This window comes from Carcharhinus amblyrhynchos, chromosome 34 (assembly GCF_965287045.1).
Source record: "Carcharhinus amblyrhynchos chromosome 34, sCarAmb.v2.hapA, whole genome shotgun sequence".
NCBI lineage: Eukaryota > Metazoa > Chordata > Chondrichthyes > Carcharhiniformes > Carcharhinidae > Carcharhinus > Carcharhinus amblyrhynchos.
This window is the reverse complement of record NC_137357.1, coordinates 6,362,221-6,378,513: the sequence shown is the minus strand read 5'-3', so window position 1 is coordinate 6,378,513 and position 16,293 is coordinate 6,362,221. Positions and strand designations below refer to the sequence as shown.

At 47.3% G+C, this 16,293-nt stretch overlaps 2 protein-coding genes across 3 annotated transcripts in view; one reads left to right on the top strand and one right to left on the bottom strand.

Moving 5' to 3' along the window:
* LOC145361445 (leucine-rich repeat LGI family member 3-like) overlaps positions 1–3,746 on the bottom strand; it is a 103,089-nt gene extending 99,343 nt beyond the window's left edge. For both annotated transcript variants that reach the window (XM_080217261.1, XM_080217260.1), the window contains exon 1: positions 3,662–3,746. The gene's annotated coding sequence lies outside the window, so the exon portion shown is untranslated. The remainder of the gene's footprint in view (positions 1–3,661) is intronic.
* The window catches only part of dmtn (dematin actin binding protein), a 67,658-nt gene that overhangs the window by 46,566 nt on the left and 4,799 nt on the right, over positions 1–16,293 (top strand). The window contains 4 exon segments of the mRNA XM_080217263.1: positions 2,033–2,148; positions 3,712–3,817; positions 7,522–7,586; positions 9,914–9,974. Of these exon segments, the coding sequence (XP_080073389.1) occupies positions 2,033–2,148; positions 3,712–3,817; positions 7,522–7,586; positions 9,914–9,974 (348 nt within the window).

Sequence of the window (16,293 nt, the reverse complement as noted above, 5' to 3'; positions counted from 1 at the left end):
CCCCGTGTCTGCGTATGTTTCCTCAGGATGCTCCAGTTTCCTCCCACACTATGCGGGTGAGGTGATTGGCCATGCAAAATTGCCCTCAGTGTCAGGAGGATGAGAAGGATAAATTCGTGAGGTTATGGGAATAGAGCCTGGATGGGATTGTTGTCAGTACTGACTCGATGGGCTGAATGACCTCCTTCTATACTGTAGGGGTTCTATGATTCTATGAATCAGTCATAGAAACCCCACGGTGCAGAAGCAGGCCATTTGGCCCATCTTGTCTGCACTGACTCTCCAATGGAATATCCCACCCATACCCTATCCCCATAACCCCATATATTTACCCGCTAAACCCCTTTGACCTACACATCTTGCAAGGGGCAATTTTAGTGTGGTCAATCAACCTAACCTCAATTTATTTGCATTTTTATTGTTGATATGACTTCGGGCGGCATGGTGGCACAGTGGTTAGCACTGCTGCCTCACAGCGCCAAGGACCCGGGTTCAATTCCCAGCTTAGGTCACTGTCTGTGTGGAGTTTTCATGTTCTCTCCCTGTGTCTGCGTGGGTTTCCTCTGGGTCTAATCCTCCCACAATCCAAAGATGTGCAGGTTAGGTTGATTGGCCATGTTAAATTGCCCTGAGTATCGGGGGAATTAGCAGGGTAAATATGTGGGGTTACAGGAAAAGGTAGGATTGTGGTTTGTGCAGACTCGATGGGCCAAATGGCCTCCTTCTGTACTATAGGGGTTCTACGATTCAATATGATTGGTGGGAGGAGCATGAACGTTCCACATGTTCCGCCTCCTGAGAGGAAGGCCTGTGTTTCCATGGGTACTGTCGAGTGCCAGTGTTGATGGGTTGGGTCCATGTGGCCTCTTCCCTTCATTGTAGCACACTTAGCTCCAACGCCTCCTTCTCCCCGTGTCTGCTTCACTCGGCTCCTGACAAAATGCTAAACCTTTGCTGTGGTGACCCTCCAGTACTTCGCCAGAACAGTTATTCTTCACATCTGCGTTCAGGCAGAAAAGGCTGACACTGTTATAAATATGCACGGTGGCACAGTGGGTTAGCACTGCTGCCTCACAGCATCAGGGACCCGGGTTCAATTCCCAGCTTGGGTCACTGTCTGTGGAGTCTGCATGTTCTCCCCATGTCTGCGTGGGTTTCCTCCAGGTGCTCTGCTTTCGTCCCTCAGTGTATCCGAACAGGTGCACAGAGTGTGGCGACTCGGGGAATTTCACAGTAACTTCATTGCAGTGTTAATGTAAGCATCCTTGTGACACTAATAAATATTTTCTTTAAATAAACTCCTTCGGAATTTCCCAGACATGCTCCTTCCAACTAGGTTAGCTCAATTTTTTTTAGATTTAAAAGTTTAATTATTTATGTCACAAGTAGGCTTACATTAACACTGCAATGAAGTTGCTGTGAAAATCCCCTCGTCGCCACAGTCTGGCACCTGTTCGGGTACACTGAGGAGAATTTAGCACCTAACCCGCAAGTCTTTTGGACTGCGGGAGGAAACCTGAGCACCCAGCGGAAACCCATGCAGACATGGGGAGAACGTGCAAACAGATAGTGACCCGAGGCCGGAAATTGAACCCAGATCCCTGGCGTTGTGAGGCAGCAGTGCTAACCACTGTGCCACTGTGTGTGTTTATAAAATTGCCAGGTACACATTGGGAGAATTTAGCTTGGCCAATGCGCCTAACCAGCACGTCTTTCAGACTGTGGGAGGAAACCGGAGCATCCGGGGGAAATCCGCAGCAGTGCTAACCACTGTGCCATTGGGAATGGGAACAAATTCCCAGCAAAGGGAGGTCGCACCTTGCCTGAATTGGAGTGTTTGACGGAGCATGGTTCTTGTACATCTTCCCACTGCCGGCCGTTGAAGTTGGGACAATTATTAGAGTGCTGTTGTCCACACTGGGTGATGCTTCATTCATTTACAGACTCTCCACCAACAGGTAAGCCCTGTGCTCGAATCTCCCGAGGCTGGCTGAGTTTTGGATTAATGGCGATTTGGTGATATTTCTTACAGAGAAAGAGTGGAGAAGAAGGATCGCTTCAAAGGAGGATGACGAGGATGACGAGGAGGATGACGAGACTGATGAAATGAGACAACTTCGGGAGATTCAGAGAAAGGAGCTGAACAAGGTGGGGGAAATATCTGGCACTGCTGGCTTCAGGGTACAAGTTACATAGAATCCTACACTGCAGAAGGAGGCTATTTGGCCCATTGAGCCTGCCCTGACCACAATCCCACCCAGCCTCTATCCCCATAACCCCATACATTTAACCCAGCTAATCCCCCTAACATGAAGGGGCAATTTAGCATGGGTAATCCACCTCACCTGCACATCATTGGACAGTAAGGGACAATTTAGCATGGCCAATCCACCCAACCCACACATCTTTGGACACTAAGGGGCAATTTAGCATGGCCAATCCCCCTAACCTACACATCTTTGGACACTAAGGGACAATTTAGCATGGCCAATCCCCCTAACCTGCACATCTTTGGACACTAAGGGGCAATTTAGCATGGACAATCCACCTAACCTTCACATCTTTGCACACTAAGGGGCAATTTAGCATGGACAATCCACCTAACCTTCACATCTTTGCACACTAAGAGTCAATTTTCCATGACCAATGCACCTAACCAGCACACCTTTGGACTGTGGGAGGAATGATGTGGAGATGCCGGCGTTGGACTTGGGTAAACACAGTAAGAAGTGTCACACCAGGTTAAAGTCCAACAGGTTTACTTGGCAGCAAAATCCACGACCTTTCAGAGCGCCACCCCTTCGTCAGGTAAGTGACTTACCTGATGAAGGAGCAGCACTCTGAAAGCTAGTGGATTTTGCTACCACATAAACCTGTTGGACTTCAACCTGGTGTTGTGAGACTTCTTACTGTGAGAGGAAACCAGAGCAAGTGGAGGAAACCCACACAGACATGGGAAGAACATGCAACCTCCACACAGAAGTCACCCGAGGCGACGTTGAACCTGGGTCCTTGGTGCTGTGAGGCAGCAGTGCGAACCACTGTGCCACCATGCAGCCCCTGTCTCATCACGCATATGTCCTCTCTCAGTTGTGAGCACAATGGATCTCAGTCATTATTCTGCAGAGGGCAGGGCAATTGATGAGGTGTCCAAACCAACACCGATCCCTCAATCAGCATCATACAAAAACAGATTATCTGGTCATTCTCACATTGCTCTTTCTGAGAGCTTGTTCTATGTGTACTGGCTGCTGCGTTTCCCACCTTAGGGCATAGACGACACTTCCCAAAGTACTTCGATAAAAGCAAAATACTGCGGAATCTGAAACAAAAACAGAAAATGAAGGAAAATCTCAGCAGATCGGGCAGCATCAGTGGGGAGAGAATAGAGCCAACGTTTCAAGTCTAGGTGACTCTTTGTCAGTGTTAGGCTCAGAGCAAGAGTCGTCTAGACTCAAAACATTGGTTCTATTCTCTCCCTACAGCTGCTGTCAGACCTGCTGAGATTTTCCAGCATTTTATTGGTTCCAATAGTACTTAACTAGCTGTAAAATGCTTCCAGACTTCTTGTGGTTGTGAACGGGGCTATATAAATGCAGGTCTTTCTACATGTACACACGTGCATGCAGTTACATACAGTTGCACACACGCACGCACTTACTTCCTTCCACGCCTTCCGTTGAAGTTGTTGTTGTGTCTGTTGTGCTTCAGATCCAGTCCGGACTGGGAAAGTTAATTTTGAAGGAGGAACTGGAGAAATCGAAACCACGAGGGAGGAAATCTCGTTCGCTTCCAGACAGGACGACCAGGAGTTTCTGTAAGAGTCATTACCAGAAAAATGAGCTGCATTCCCGTCCTGCAGGTGCCATACATATATCATAGCTTACAGTCCTTTCAGCACTCGGGAGACAATAACATCCTGAGCTAGATGTGAGGCCCCACTCCCACATAGACAAAGTAGCTGCGGAGGTACCCAAGTAAACAGGGCAGAGGCCTCTGACATTCCTTTAATTACAACACTTACTACAGCTCACAGGGCAGTACACAGACGAGGGAAGGAAACTGTGCTCAAGCGCTGTGGAGGTCAGTCAGCATCTGGAAGGGAATGAAAGGGGAGAACAGGACAGGTACAACCCCATCAGCCCAAACTAGTTAGAGAATAAAATCCTTACAGTATTGAAGGGGGCTATACGACCCATCAAGTCTGCACCAAGTCTTAACCAGGCCCTATCCCCGTAACCCCATGTATTTTACCCTACTCATTCCCTCTAACCTACGTATATATTGGGACATACATAAGGGATAGTTTACCATGGCCAATCCCCCTAACCTGCACATCTTTGGTCACTAAGGGGCAATTTAACATGGCCAATCCACCTAACCTGCACATCTTTGGTCACTAAGGGGCAATTTAACATGGCCAATCCACCTAACCTACACATCTTTGGTCACTAAGGGGCAATTTAACATGGCCAATCCACCGAACCTGCACATCTTTGGTCACTAAGGGGCAATTTAACATGGCCAATCCACCAAACCTGCACATCTTTGGTCACTAAGGGGCAATTTAACATGGCCAATCCACCGAACCTGCACATCTTTGGTCACTAAGGGGCAATTTAACATGGCCAATCCACCGAACCTGCACATCTTTGGTCACTAAGGGGCAATTTAACATGGCCAATCCCCCTAACCCGCACATCTTTGGAGTCGGGCAAGAAACTGGAACACCTGGAAGAAACCCATGCAGACATGAGGAGAATGTGCAAACTCCACACAGACAGTGACCCAAGCTGGGAATCGACCTAGGGTTCCTGGCCTTGTGAGGAACCAGTGCAAACCTCTGTGCCACCGTGTACTAACTCTGCTTCAGCTGGGAAATGAATGGTTCCTGGAGACAGACTTTCTGCTACTGGGTTTGTTTTTTCAAATGTTTTGCTTCTGCCAGGATCCGGTCTGGAGCAAGAAACGAATTGTCTATGGTCTTACAAAGTCAAGGGACATTGCCTTGAAGAATTTCTCTCAGATAGGGCATAATTTTTCCACCCCACTACGATGATCAAGTAGCATAGCAGGGCGAGAAATGTAAGTGGGGAAGCCAAGAATGGGAATAGTGTCCGCCACCCTTCCACTCACAACCTTCCCCAAGCCACTTTATTGGTGTGAACAACCTCGCAATGGTGATTTTAATACGTATTAGTTAATGTAAATTAATTACAGTGGCACAGTTGTTATCATTGCTGCCTCACAGAGTCTGGGGCCCAGGTTCGAATCCCAGCTTGAGTCACTGTCTGTGTGGAGTCTGCATGTTCTCCCTGTGTCTGTGTGAGTTTCCTCTACTTGAGCCTCTAGGTTGCAGGTTAGTGAAGGAGACACAAGTTCTGCTTCTTCACAGACTATCTTTATTTCTTCGGTCCAACTTCACATACAATTATCCATCCACACCCAGTGCCACCTGAAGCCCCTTTATAAATTTGTGGCTTCTATTGGATAATTGACATCAAATTAGGACTGAACTGAAAGGTCTGTTAACCCATTCGTCACATCCTCCGGGTGTTCCAGTTTCCTCCCACACTCTGAAGGACTGGTTAGGCGCTAAATTCTCCCTCAGTGTAACCGAACAGAGTGTGGCAACTCGGGGATTTTCACAGTAACTTCATTGCAGTGTTAACATAAGCTTACTTGTGACACGAATAAATAAACTTCAACTTAAAATTAAATCCTTTTAGCGAGTTCTGGACGCAATTGTCCGGGATCTCTCGGATTTCCAACCCCACCGGTGAAGGCTCCCACCAGCAGGGATCACAGCTGGTCCCCAGCAATGGGGACCTGACCTGGTGGCTTCACTGATGGTATCGGAGGCCATTAAGGTTGATGGGCCAAATGGCCTCTTTCTGTACTGTAGGGATTCTATAAGGTCCCCAGGGTATGAGGGGGGCAATGGGGTGTTGGGGAGGGGGGGGCCGGGGGGACAGTGCCACTTGCACAGGGCCAGCCTGGAACTGCCAGTCTGGCACACTGGCAGTGCCCACCAGGCAGGAGGCAGTGCCAAGAGGGCACTGTGTACTGGGAAATGGCGTATTCCCAATGGCGTCCTGAGCACTCTGCTGTAGGCCTCCAGCGGTTATTTGCACAGAGTGCCGTTAACTATCAAATGTCAGCTGTCCCAAGAAAACTTCCCATTTACCCGATCGTTGGGCACTCAGAAATATTTTGGGAAAACTGCCCCCATTATGCCCGACAGTCCAAAGGTGTGTGGGTTGGGTGGATTCGGCCATGCTAAATTAACCCCCATGTCAGGGAGATGGGGGGGAATAAATATGTGGCATTACGGGGATAGGGCCTGGGTGAGGTTGTTAGTGCAGACTCGATGGGCCGAATGGCCTCCTTCTGCACTGGAGGGATTCTATGATTCTATGTTTGGAATCCCTTCGCAATTTTCCCTGTCATGGTGGGAACTGTGATGCGGAGATGCTGGCGTTGGCCTGGGGTAAGCACAGTAAGAAGTCTCACGACACCAGGTTAAAGTCCGACAGGTTTATTTGGCAGCACAAGCTTTCAGAGTGTCAGTCCTTCTTCAGGACTCACCAAATAAACCTGTTGGACTTTAACCTGGTGTTGTGAGACTTCTTACAGTGATGGGGGATTGACAGCAGGGGGAGCAGTCTTCAGACTGAGAGGGACAGAGAATGGCTGGTGAACATCCTGGACAAACTCTCCAGGGAGAGCGAAACTCGGTTTAAAACTTTCAGATCAATTTAGATAATCAAAGGGGGGGGGGGGGCAAAGTCTTTCAAGATATTAAGGGGGAATAGAGAGGCTAAATGGAAAGAAACTATTATTAAAAGTTTATTTATTTGTGTCACAAGTGGACTTACACTACTGCAATGAAGTTACTGTGAAAATCCCCTACTCCGGCGCCTGTTCGGCTACAGCTCTTGGAGCCAAAGGGATATGGGAGGAAGTGAAGGGAGGTATCAGGATGTTGAATTCAATGATCAGCCATGATCAAGATGAATGGTGGAACAGGCTTGAAGGGCTGAATGGCCTCCTCCTGCTTCTCGTTTCGATGTGCACTGAGGGAAAATTTAGCATGACCAATGCACCTAACTAGCACATCTTCCTGACTATGGGAGGAAACCGGATCACCCGGAGGAAACCCACGCAGACACACAGGGAGAACACTCCACACAGATAGTGACCCAAGCCGGGAATCGAACCCAGGTCCCTGGTGCCATGAGGCAGCAGTGCAAACGACTGTGCCACCTTAGCTGATTGGTGTTGGGACTCCTGCTGTAAATGGCAATTAAGAACATAAGAAATAGGAGCAGGAGTAGGCCATTTAGCCCTTCGAGCCTGCCCCAATTGATGCGAGGTTAGTTGATAATTTTTGAGAATGATCAGGTTATCCATAGATATTAAGGGAATATTGAGTGCAGTGGGATTTCGGTCACGGATCAGCCGTGATTTCATTGACTGGTGGAACAGACCCAGTGACTGCAATGCTCTTGTTCCCCACAGCTCCACAGCAACCAACCTGTAAATCACCCTCGCTCCCCACCCATGGGAGAGACAGCCTCTACAGGGTAAGCGCAGATTTACTGTCTTGTGACGAATAATGTTTAATTATGTGCAAATGTCCATTTCTAACACAGAGATTGTCTAAGAGGCATCTGTGGTTTAAAGGTCAGCATGTCCATGGGTAATAGGATGGCGTGGAGATAAAGTGACATTGGAAATGTCACTTTAGTGATATTGAGTAAACCTGAGGTACATAAACAGATTGAAACACATCACTTCGTGGTGTAGCTTTGGCCAACTTTAACAGAGAGAGGCTCGCCCCCTCCCACGCTGACACTATAGCTAAGAAGCCCCACCAGTGCCTCTACTTTCTCAGAAGACGAAGGAAATTTGGCATGTCCGCTACAACTCTCACCATCTTTTAGATGCACCATGGAAAGCAGTCTTTCTGGTTGTATCACAGCTTGGTATAGCTCCTGCTCTGCCCAAGACCGCAAGGAACTACAAAAGGTCATGAATATAGCCCAATCCATCACGCAAACCAGCCTCCCATCCATTGACTCTGTCTACACTTCTGGCTGCCTTGGCAAAGCAGTCAGCATAATTAAGGACCCCACACACCCCGGACATTCTCTCTTCCATCATCTTCCATCGGGAAAAAGATACAAAAGTCTGAGGTCAAGTACCAACTGACTCAAGAACAGCTTCTTCCCTGTTGCCATTAGACTTTTGAACGGACCTGCCTTGCATTAAGTCGATCTTTCTCTACACCCTAGCTGTGACTGTAACACTACATTCTGTACTCTCTCCTTTCCTTCTCTGTGAACGGTATGCTTTGTCTGCACAGTGTGCAAGAAACAATACTTTTCACTGTATGTTAATACACGTGGACTGCAGTGATTCAAGATGGCAGCTCACCATCACCTTCTCAAGGGGCAACAAGGGATGGGCAATACATATGGGCCAGCCAGTGACACCCATGTCCCACGAATGAATTTAAAAAAAGTGACAATAATAAATCAAATCTAATCAGAGTGCATGGCTATGAGGAGAGGTTGGATAAACTTGGTTTGTTCTCACTGGAATGATGGAGGTTGAGGGATCGCCCTAATAGAGGTTTACAAGATTATGAGTGGCGTGGACAGAGTGGACAGTCAGATGCTATTTCCTAGGGTAGAAAAGTCAAGTCCTAGGGGGACATAGGTTCAAGATGCATGGGGAAAAGTTTGGAGGAGATGTGCGAGGCAAGTTTTTTTACACAGAGGATGGTGAATGACTGGAAGGCGCTGCCCAGGGAGGTGGTGGGAGCAGGTATGATAGTGGTATTTAAGGGGCAACTAGAAGAATATATGAATAAGATGGGAATGGAAGGATATGGGCATTGAGCAACATGGCTTGATTAGAGGAAGAAGTTTTTCCTTGGGTCATTAGCCATGCTTTCATCCCCACTGTATCAATGAATAATTAGAGGGCTTTTGGACCTCACTAAAGTGAACGATTATAGATTATTTTGGAAGCGAGGGCTTGAAAGCAAGCGACCGTGTCAATGTTTTGGTCTCCTTTTCTGAGGAAGGATGTTCTTGCTCTTGAGGGAGTGCAGTGAAGGTTTACCAGGCTGATGTGGGGATGGTGGGACTGATTTATGAGGAGAGATTCACTAGGTTAGGATTGTTTTCACTGGAGCTCAGACGAATGAGGGGGGGATCTCATAGAGACTTATAAAATTGTAACAGGCCTAGACAGGGTAAATGCAGGGAAGATGTTCCCAATGGTGAGGGAGCACATCGTGTGTCTCCAACCATTTCACCAGCTCTGATGAAGGGTCATCTAGACTCGAAGCCTTGGCTGTATGGTAGATGCAGGGTAGATGCAGGACGAGTATTTCCGATGGTGGGGGAATCCAGAACCAGGGGTCACAGTCTGAGGATTCAGGGTAGACCATTCAGGACGGAGATGAGGAGACATTTCTTCACCCGGTGAGCCTGTGGAATTCATTACCACAGGAAGTAGTTGATGCCTAAACATTGAACGTATTCAAGAGGCAGCTGGATATAACACTTGGGGTGAATGGGATCAAAGGTTATGGGGAGAAAGCAGGATTAGGCTATTGAATTGGATGATCCGCCATGTTGGTGATGAAAAGTGGAGCAGACTCGATGGGCTGAATGGCCTCTTCCTGCTCCTATCTCCTATGTTTCTATGTTTATTGGGCAGAATGGCTTGATGAGAGGAAGAAGTTTTTTCTCGGGTCATTAGCCGTGCTTTCACCTCCACTGTATCAATGAATAATTACAGGGCTTTCGGACCCCTCCAAAATATGCGAGGGGTTTAAATGTGTTGCCGATGTTTTGGAGTTGAAGTGTGCTGATTGTAGTGTTTCCTTTCTCCTCAGCTGCAGTCTGCTGACTTTGTCATGCCTCACAGACAGAAGAGAAGCAGTTCAGGTGAGGATGGTTGTCACTAACAGACACTGGACTCCAACAGGACAGGACAGCAAAGCTGAGAGAGCTGAGTGGCCAGTCAGTGAGGGAATGAGGCCTGCAAGATAGGCTTTACAACTCTCTCCCCTAGTTTACTGAGGCAGCACATCAATAGCCCAGCATAATAACACTGGTCAGTAGCACGGGATATACTACAGGCCGCAGACCACAAGACAATGAAGGTTTCCGACGGGAGGTTGGGAATATTGGAACACTGATTATCCCCATGGGATCACAAGGAGAGTGAAGGAAAAACCATAAAAATCTGGCAAAGATGGATTTCTAACCATAGCAACCATCTCATTGAAGTACTTTACAATGAATAGGAGCAAAGAAGGGAATTATTATCCAAATATTTTGAGCTTGAACATAGAATTTCAGCTCTTCATTTAATACTGAGAGGAAATGGGTTTGGTACATGAATAATGACCAGTTACAAACAGGATTTAACTTAATAGAAACCTTGTGAAGAAGGCATGGTTTATGAGTTACACATCCAGTTAAAAGTTCTGGCAAAATGTCAGCAGAATAATTTGCGCCTGACAGATCTGTGTCCTTGAGCATTGCATAGTCTCAAATTTAAAATTAAAACAGAAAGTAAATCAAACCTAACCAAGAACATCCCATTCTTTAAGGCAAGGATAGTTAAAGTTAATTTGTTAGTCACAAGTAAGGCTTACATTAATACTGCAGTTAAGTGACCACAGTCCAGCGCCTGTTTGGGTCAATCCACCTAAGCAGCACGTCTTTCGGACTGAGGGAGGAAATAAGCACCCGGAGGAAACCCATGCAGACATGGGGAGAATGTGCAAACTACACACTGACAGGGACTCAAACCGGGAATTGAACCCAGGTCCCTAGTGCTGTGAGGCAGCACAGCTAACCACTGTGCCACCGTGCTGCCCTAATAGATAAATTTTTGAACAGTGAAGGAATTAAGGTGAGCGGGCGGGTAAGGGGAGCTGAGTCCACAAAAAGATCAGCCATGATCTTACTGAATGGCAGAGCAGGCACAAGGGGCCAGATGGCCGACTCCTGCTCCTAGTTCTTATGTTTCTCAAAAAGCTCCAGTTCTATTCTCTCTTTCGTGTGGAATTGAGTGAAATGTTTTGTTCTGCAGCAAGCGAAGTTTTTAAAAATAAAATTAGAATGTTTGTTTGAATCTGGGGAAAAGGGGCCCAGATTTTTAGATCCTGCAATCACTGATTCTCATCTTCCTTTTCCCCTTTGTCTCCGCAGATATCCAGGTAAGTGCTCGCAATACCTTCTGGAATTACTGTGCATTTCACACAAGAGGTGAGAGTTCCTGTCTGATATCTAAATGCTGAAAAGCTTGATGATTTGGTGGCATTGTTTGATGTGTTGAAATGTACTGTGTCCGGTTTGACACCACACGTAGTGGACTCTGTCAGACAGTCTATTTCCCTGCGTTCACTCTTTCTGTGGTGGGGTGGGACAAGGAACTGAAATCAAAGGGGGAAGATCGCTCAACATTGTCTGTAGCCAGTTGTACTCTTTGTGAACTGCGACACGCAGAGGGCAGAGTAACTCTCCCAGAGTTTTGGTTTGCGGCCTCTCATTCATGAGGTTTTACCATTTGACGCACAAAGGGTGGGTTTTCCGTCCTCGCTCGCCCGATTCCCGCCACAAAGTCTCTAATCTCATCACACATCTGTGCGGAGGTAACTATTTATTTTCTGTTTAACCGTACCAGTGAGTGTGCTGATTTGGGATCTCTGGAGGACACCCAGTGAGTGAGTGTGTGTGGTACGATGGTGCCTTTCTCATTGAGACTGTGGGCTGACAGCTCGCTGACACCCGAAAGGCTTTCTATCCCCCAAAACAACAAAGGTTTATTCCAGTGGATTCTCCCAGTCTGAATCCACTCTGTGCACAACGTGGTCGAGGGAAAAATAACAGGAATTGTAATTTTAGCCCATCGACTGTTCCCAGCTCCTAACTGGAACTTCTGTTGGAATTTCTCCGAATCAGTTAACTGGCAGTTAATGGTTTCCATCAATGGAAGTGGGTGGACATGTCCATCTGTTATTGAGAGATCCTGTGTATGCTTGACCCTGTTTGCTTCAGTCTATGCAGAGACTTCATTTTAAGATATTTCTGCCTATGCAACTAACTCTGCGAATTTTGACTGCATGTAGAATCGGAAGGCTAAAGGTTAGCTAAAGATTTGACTGCATTCCTGAAAAGTACACAATGCAGGCAAACACAGTTTTTATAACAGCAACGGCAAGTATTGTTTCTCTACGTCGGAGATAGCCTGAGGAAAACATTTCCAACAACACAATAACAGTTGAAATATAGTTTGGATTCTAGTGTGTGTCTGTTTTCAAGATCCAGTTCAGTTCAGTACAATACAGGGTCCGGCTTGGTTAGAAGTCTCCAAGTTCACTTTTTCCTCTTGCTTTTGTCATGTTAAGTTTAAATTCTGTTCAATAAAAGAAAACCATTTTAAAAATCGGATCAGTGCTGTCCCCAAATGAATGAATGGACCCAACAGTTGTATTGCTGTTGCTTACATTAACCAGCACGATATTTTAAACTAAATGTGAGATCTGACATGATTATTGCTGTGCTCACTGACCTTCATTGGCTCCCAGTCATAGAATCCCTACACTGCAGAAGGAGACCATTTGGCCCATTGAGTCTGACCCAGGTCCTATCCCCATCACCCTATAAATTTGCCCTAGCTGGTCCCCCTAACACTAAGGGGCAATTTAGCATGGCCAATCCACCTAACCCACACATCTTCGGATACGAAGGGGCAATTTAGCATGGCCAATCCACCTAACCTGCACATCTTCGGATACGAAGGGGCAATTTGGCATGGCCAATCCACCTAACCTGCACATCTTCGGATACGAAGGGGCAATTTAGTATGGCCAATCCACCTAACCCACACATCTTCGGATATGAAGGGGCAATTTAGCATGGCCAATCCACCTAACCCACACATCTTTGGATACGAAGGGGCAATTTAGCATGGCCAATCCACCTAACCTGCACACCTTTGGCCACCAAGGGGCAATTTGGCATGGCCAATCCACCTAACTCGCACATCTTTTGGACCCTGGGAGGAAACCGAAGCACCTGAAGGAAACCCACGCAGACATGGACATATACAGACTCAATGGGCCGAAGGGCCTCTTTCTGCACTGTAGGGTTCTATAACTGGGGGATTTTCACAGTAACTTCATGTAAACCTACTTGTCACACTGATAAACAAATGAACTTTAAACTGTTCCTGACTCCAAAGATGTGTAGGTTAGATGGCTTAGCCATGGGAAATTGTCCTTTGGGATGGGAGTTTCTGGCTGTGCTCGTCCCAAAAATGGAAAATCCAGCCCAAAGTAACTGGATCTTTGCATGATAGGCCCCTCCTGCCCCCCCCCCCCCCCCCAACCTTCCTAGCCCACTATGATTCCCATGGAAGGTGGGATGGGAAAATTTCCCCCTTAGTGTCCCAAGATGTTTAGATTAGATGGATTAGCCATGGTGAGTGTGTGGGGTTACAGGATAGGGAGAGGGCCTGGGAATTATACAGGCCTTAGCAAGACCACACCTACAGTATTGTGTGCAATTTTGGTCTCCTTCTCTGAGGAAGGATGTTCTTGCTCTCGAGGGAGTGCAGCGAAGGTTTACCAGGCTGATTCAGGGGATTTTGGGACTGATTTATGAGGAGAGATTGACCAGGTTAGGATTGTTTTCACTGGAGTTCAGACAAATGAGGCGGGGAATCTCATAGAGACTTATAAAATTCTAACAGGTCAAAACAGGGTAACTGCAGGGAGGATGTTCCCGATGGTGGGGGAGTCCAGATCCAGGGGTCACAGTCTGAGGATTCGGGATAGACCATTTAGGATGGAGATGAGAGGACATTTCTTCACACAAAGAGTGGTGAGCCTGTGGAATTCACCACCACAGGAAGTAGTTGATGCCAAAATATTGAATGTATTCAAGAGGGGGCTGGATACAGCACTTGGGGTGAATGGAATCAAAGGTTGTGGGGAGAAAGCAGGATTAGGCTATTGAGTTGGACAATCAGCCACGATTGTGATGAACAGCACAGCAGGCTCGAAGGGCCGAATGGCCTCCTCCTGCTCCTGTCTTCTATCAGTCATTTCCAGGGATAGATGCCTGCAGACATCCTCTGACACTGCCAATAACGTACACCAGACTCCCACTGCAAGAAGGCATATTGTTAAAGAAATGAGGTGGCGGGAACTGATTTGAAAATGAGAGTCAGAAAGATGTCAAAGGGGGCATCTGAGGGGTGAGGAAAGCAAGAAGGTGACAAGGGAAGAAAACTGGAGAAGGGAAACAGTGAGGAGACATTCAGATCTCAGTCGAGAATGTTTACACTTGTGAACACTTTCAGGCCAATTTTAACTGTCATTTTTGTTTCAGTGTTGCAGGTGAACTTGCTGTGACTTACCCACACCCACTACTTCCACAGAAGCTCCATCACTATTGCTAGGTCAGACACATCCTGATAAACTTCATCTCCCAGGGCTGTGTGAATCACCCCAGTCTGGCTCTGTAATTATGGTGTGGTCTAAATATTCTCCCCATTGACTAGGAGGAGGTCACTCAGACAGCCTTGTCCCAGTGTGGCCCTTCTTTATATCAGAAGGACATTAATCCCCAGAAGGGCATTTGCTATTAGTTCCACTGTCCAGTGGTCTGTGAGTCAGATTGTGGATAAATGAGAGGTTACCTGCTTTGGTAGCAATAACAGGAAGACAGATTATTATTTGAACGGGTGTAAATTGAGAGAGGCGGATACTCAGTGAGACCTTGGAGTCCTCGTGCATCAGTCTCTGAAAGTGAGCGTGCAGGTACAGCAGGCAATAAAGAAGGCAAATGGTATGTTGGCCTCAGCGAGAGGATTTGAGTACAGGGATAGGGATGTTTTACTGCAATTGTACAGGGCATTGGTGAGGCCACACCTGGAGTATTGTGTGCAGTTTGAGTGTCCTCATCTGAGGAAGGATGTCCTTGCTGTAGAGGGAGTACAGTGAAGGTTTACCAGGCTGATTCCTGGGGTGGCAGGTCTGTCCTATGAGGACAGACTAAGTGGGTTAGGCTTATATTCACTGGAGTTTAGAAGAGTGAGAGGGGATCTCATGGAAACTTATAAAATTCCTACAGGATTAGACAGGGTAGATTCAGAAAGAATGTTCCCCATGGTGGGGGGAGTCCAGAACTAGGGGTCATAGTTTGAGGATAAGGGGTAAACCTTTTAGAACTGAGGTGAGGAGAAATTTCTTCACCCAGAGGGTGGTGAATGTGTGGAATTCACTCCCACGGAAAGTAGTGAGGCCAAAACATTGTGTGATTTCAAGAAGAAATTAGATCTAGCTCTTGGGGCTAAAGGGATCGAGGGATATGGGGGGAAGGGGGGGCATCAGGATATTGACTTTGATGATCAGCCATGATCAAGGTGAATGGCAGAGCAGGCTCGAAGGGTTCAATGGCTTCTAGTTTCTATGTTCAGTTCACATGTCCACACAACACTGTCTGAGGCACTCCACATTTTCTGCACACCAGCAAAATTATTTCTTTGCAATCTTCAGACAGACCCCCAGCTCATACCCTCTCTTCCCCTCAGATATATCTAGCTTTCGTAGAATCATAGCATCAATCATCTACGCGCAGAATTGCAGTGCAGGCCCATTGTGTCTGCACCAACTCTCCAACAAAGCATCTTACCCAGGCCCTATCCTTGTAACCCCACATATTTACCCCACTAATCCCCCCCTAACCTACACATCCTGGGACACTAAGAGGCAATTTAGCATGGGAGGGAACTGGAGCACCCGGAGGAAACCCACGCAGACACGGGGAGAATGTACAAACTCCACACAGATAGTCACCCAAGGCCGGAATTGAACTCGGGTCCCTGGCTGACATGAGGTGAGGAAAAGCCCGGTGGTGGAAAGCTTTGGGAACCACCTGTTCATGGAATCATTGAGTGCAGAAGGAGGCCATTTGGCCCATCAGGTCTGCACTGACCACAATCCTACCCAGGCCCTATCCCCATATCCCCTAGCTAGTCCCCCTGACACTAAGGAGCAATTTAGCATGGCCAATCCACCTAGCCTGCACATCTTTGGAGTGTGGGAGGAAACCGGAGCACCCGAAGGAAACCCATGCAGACACAGGGAGAACGTGCAAACTCCACACAGTAACCCAAGCCGGGAATCAAACCCGGGTGCCTGATACTGTGGGACAGCAGTGCTAATGACTATGCCACTGTTCCTCCCAGGGATAC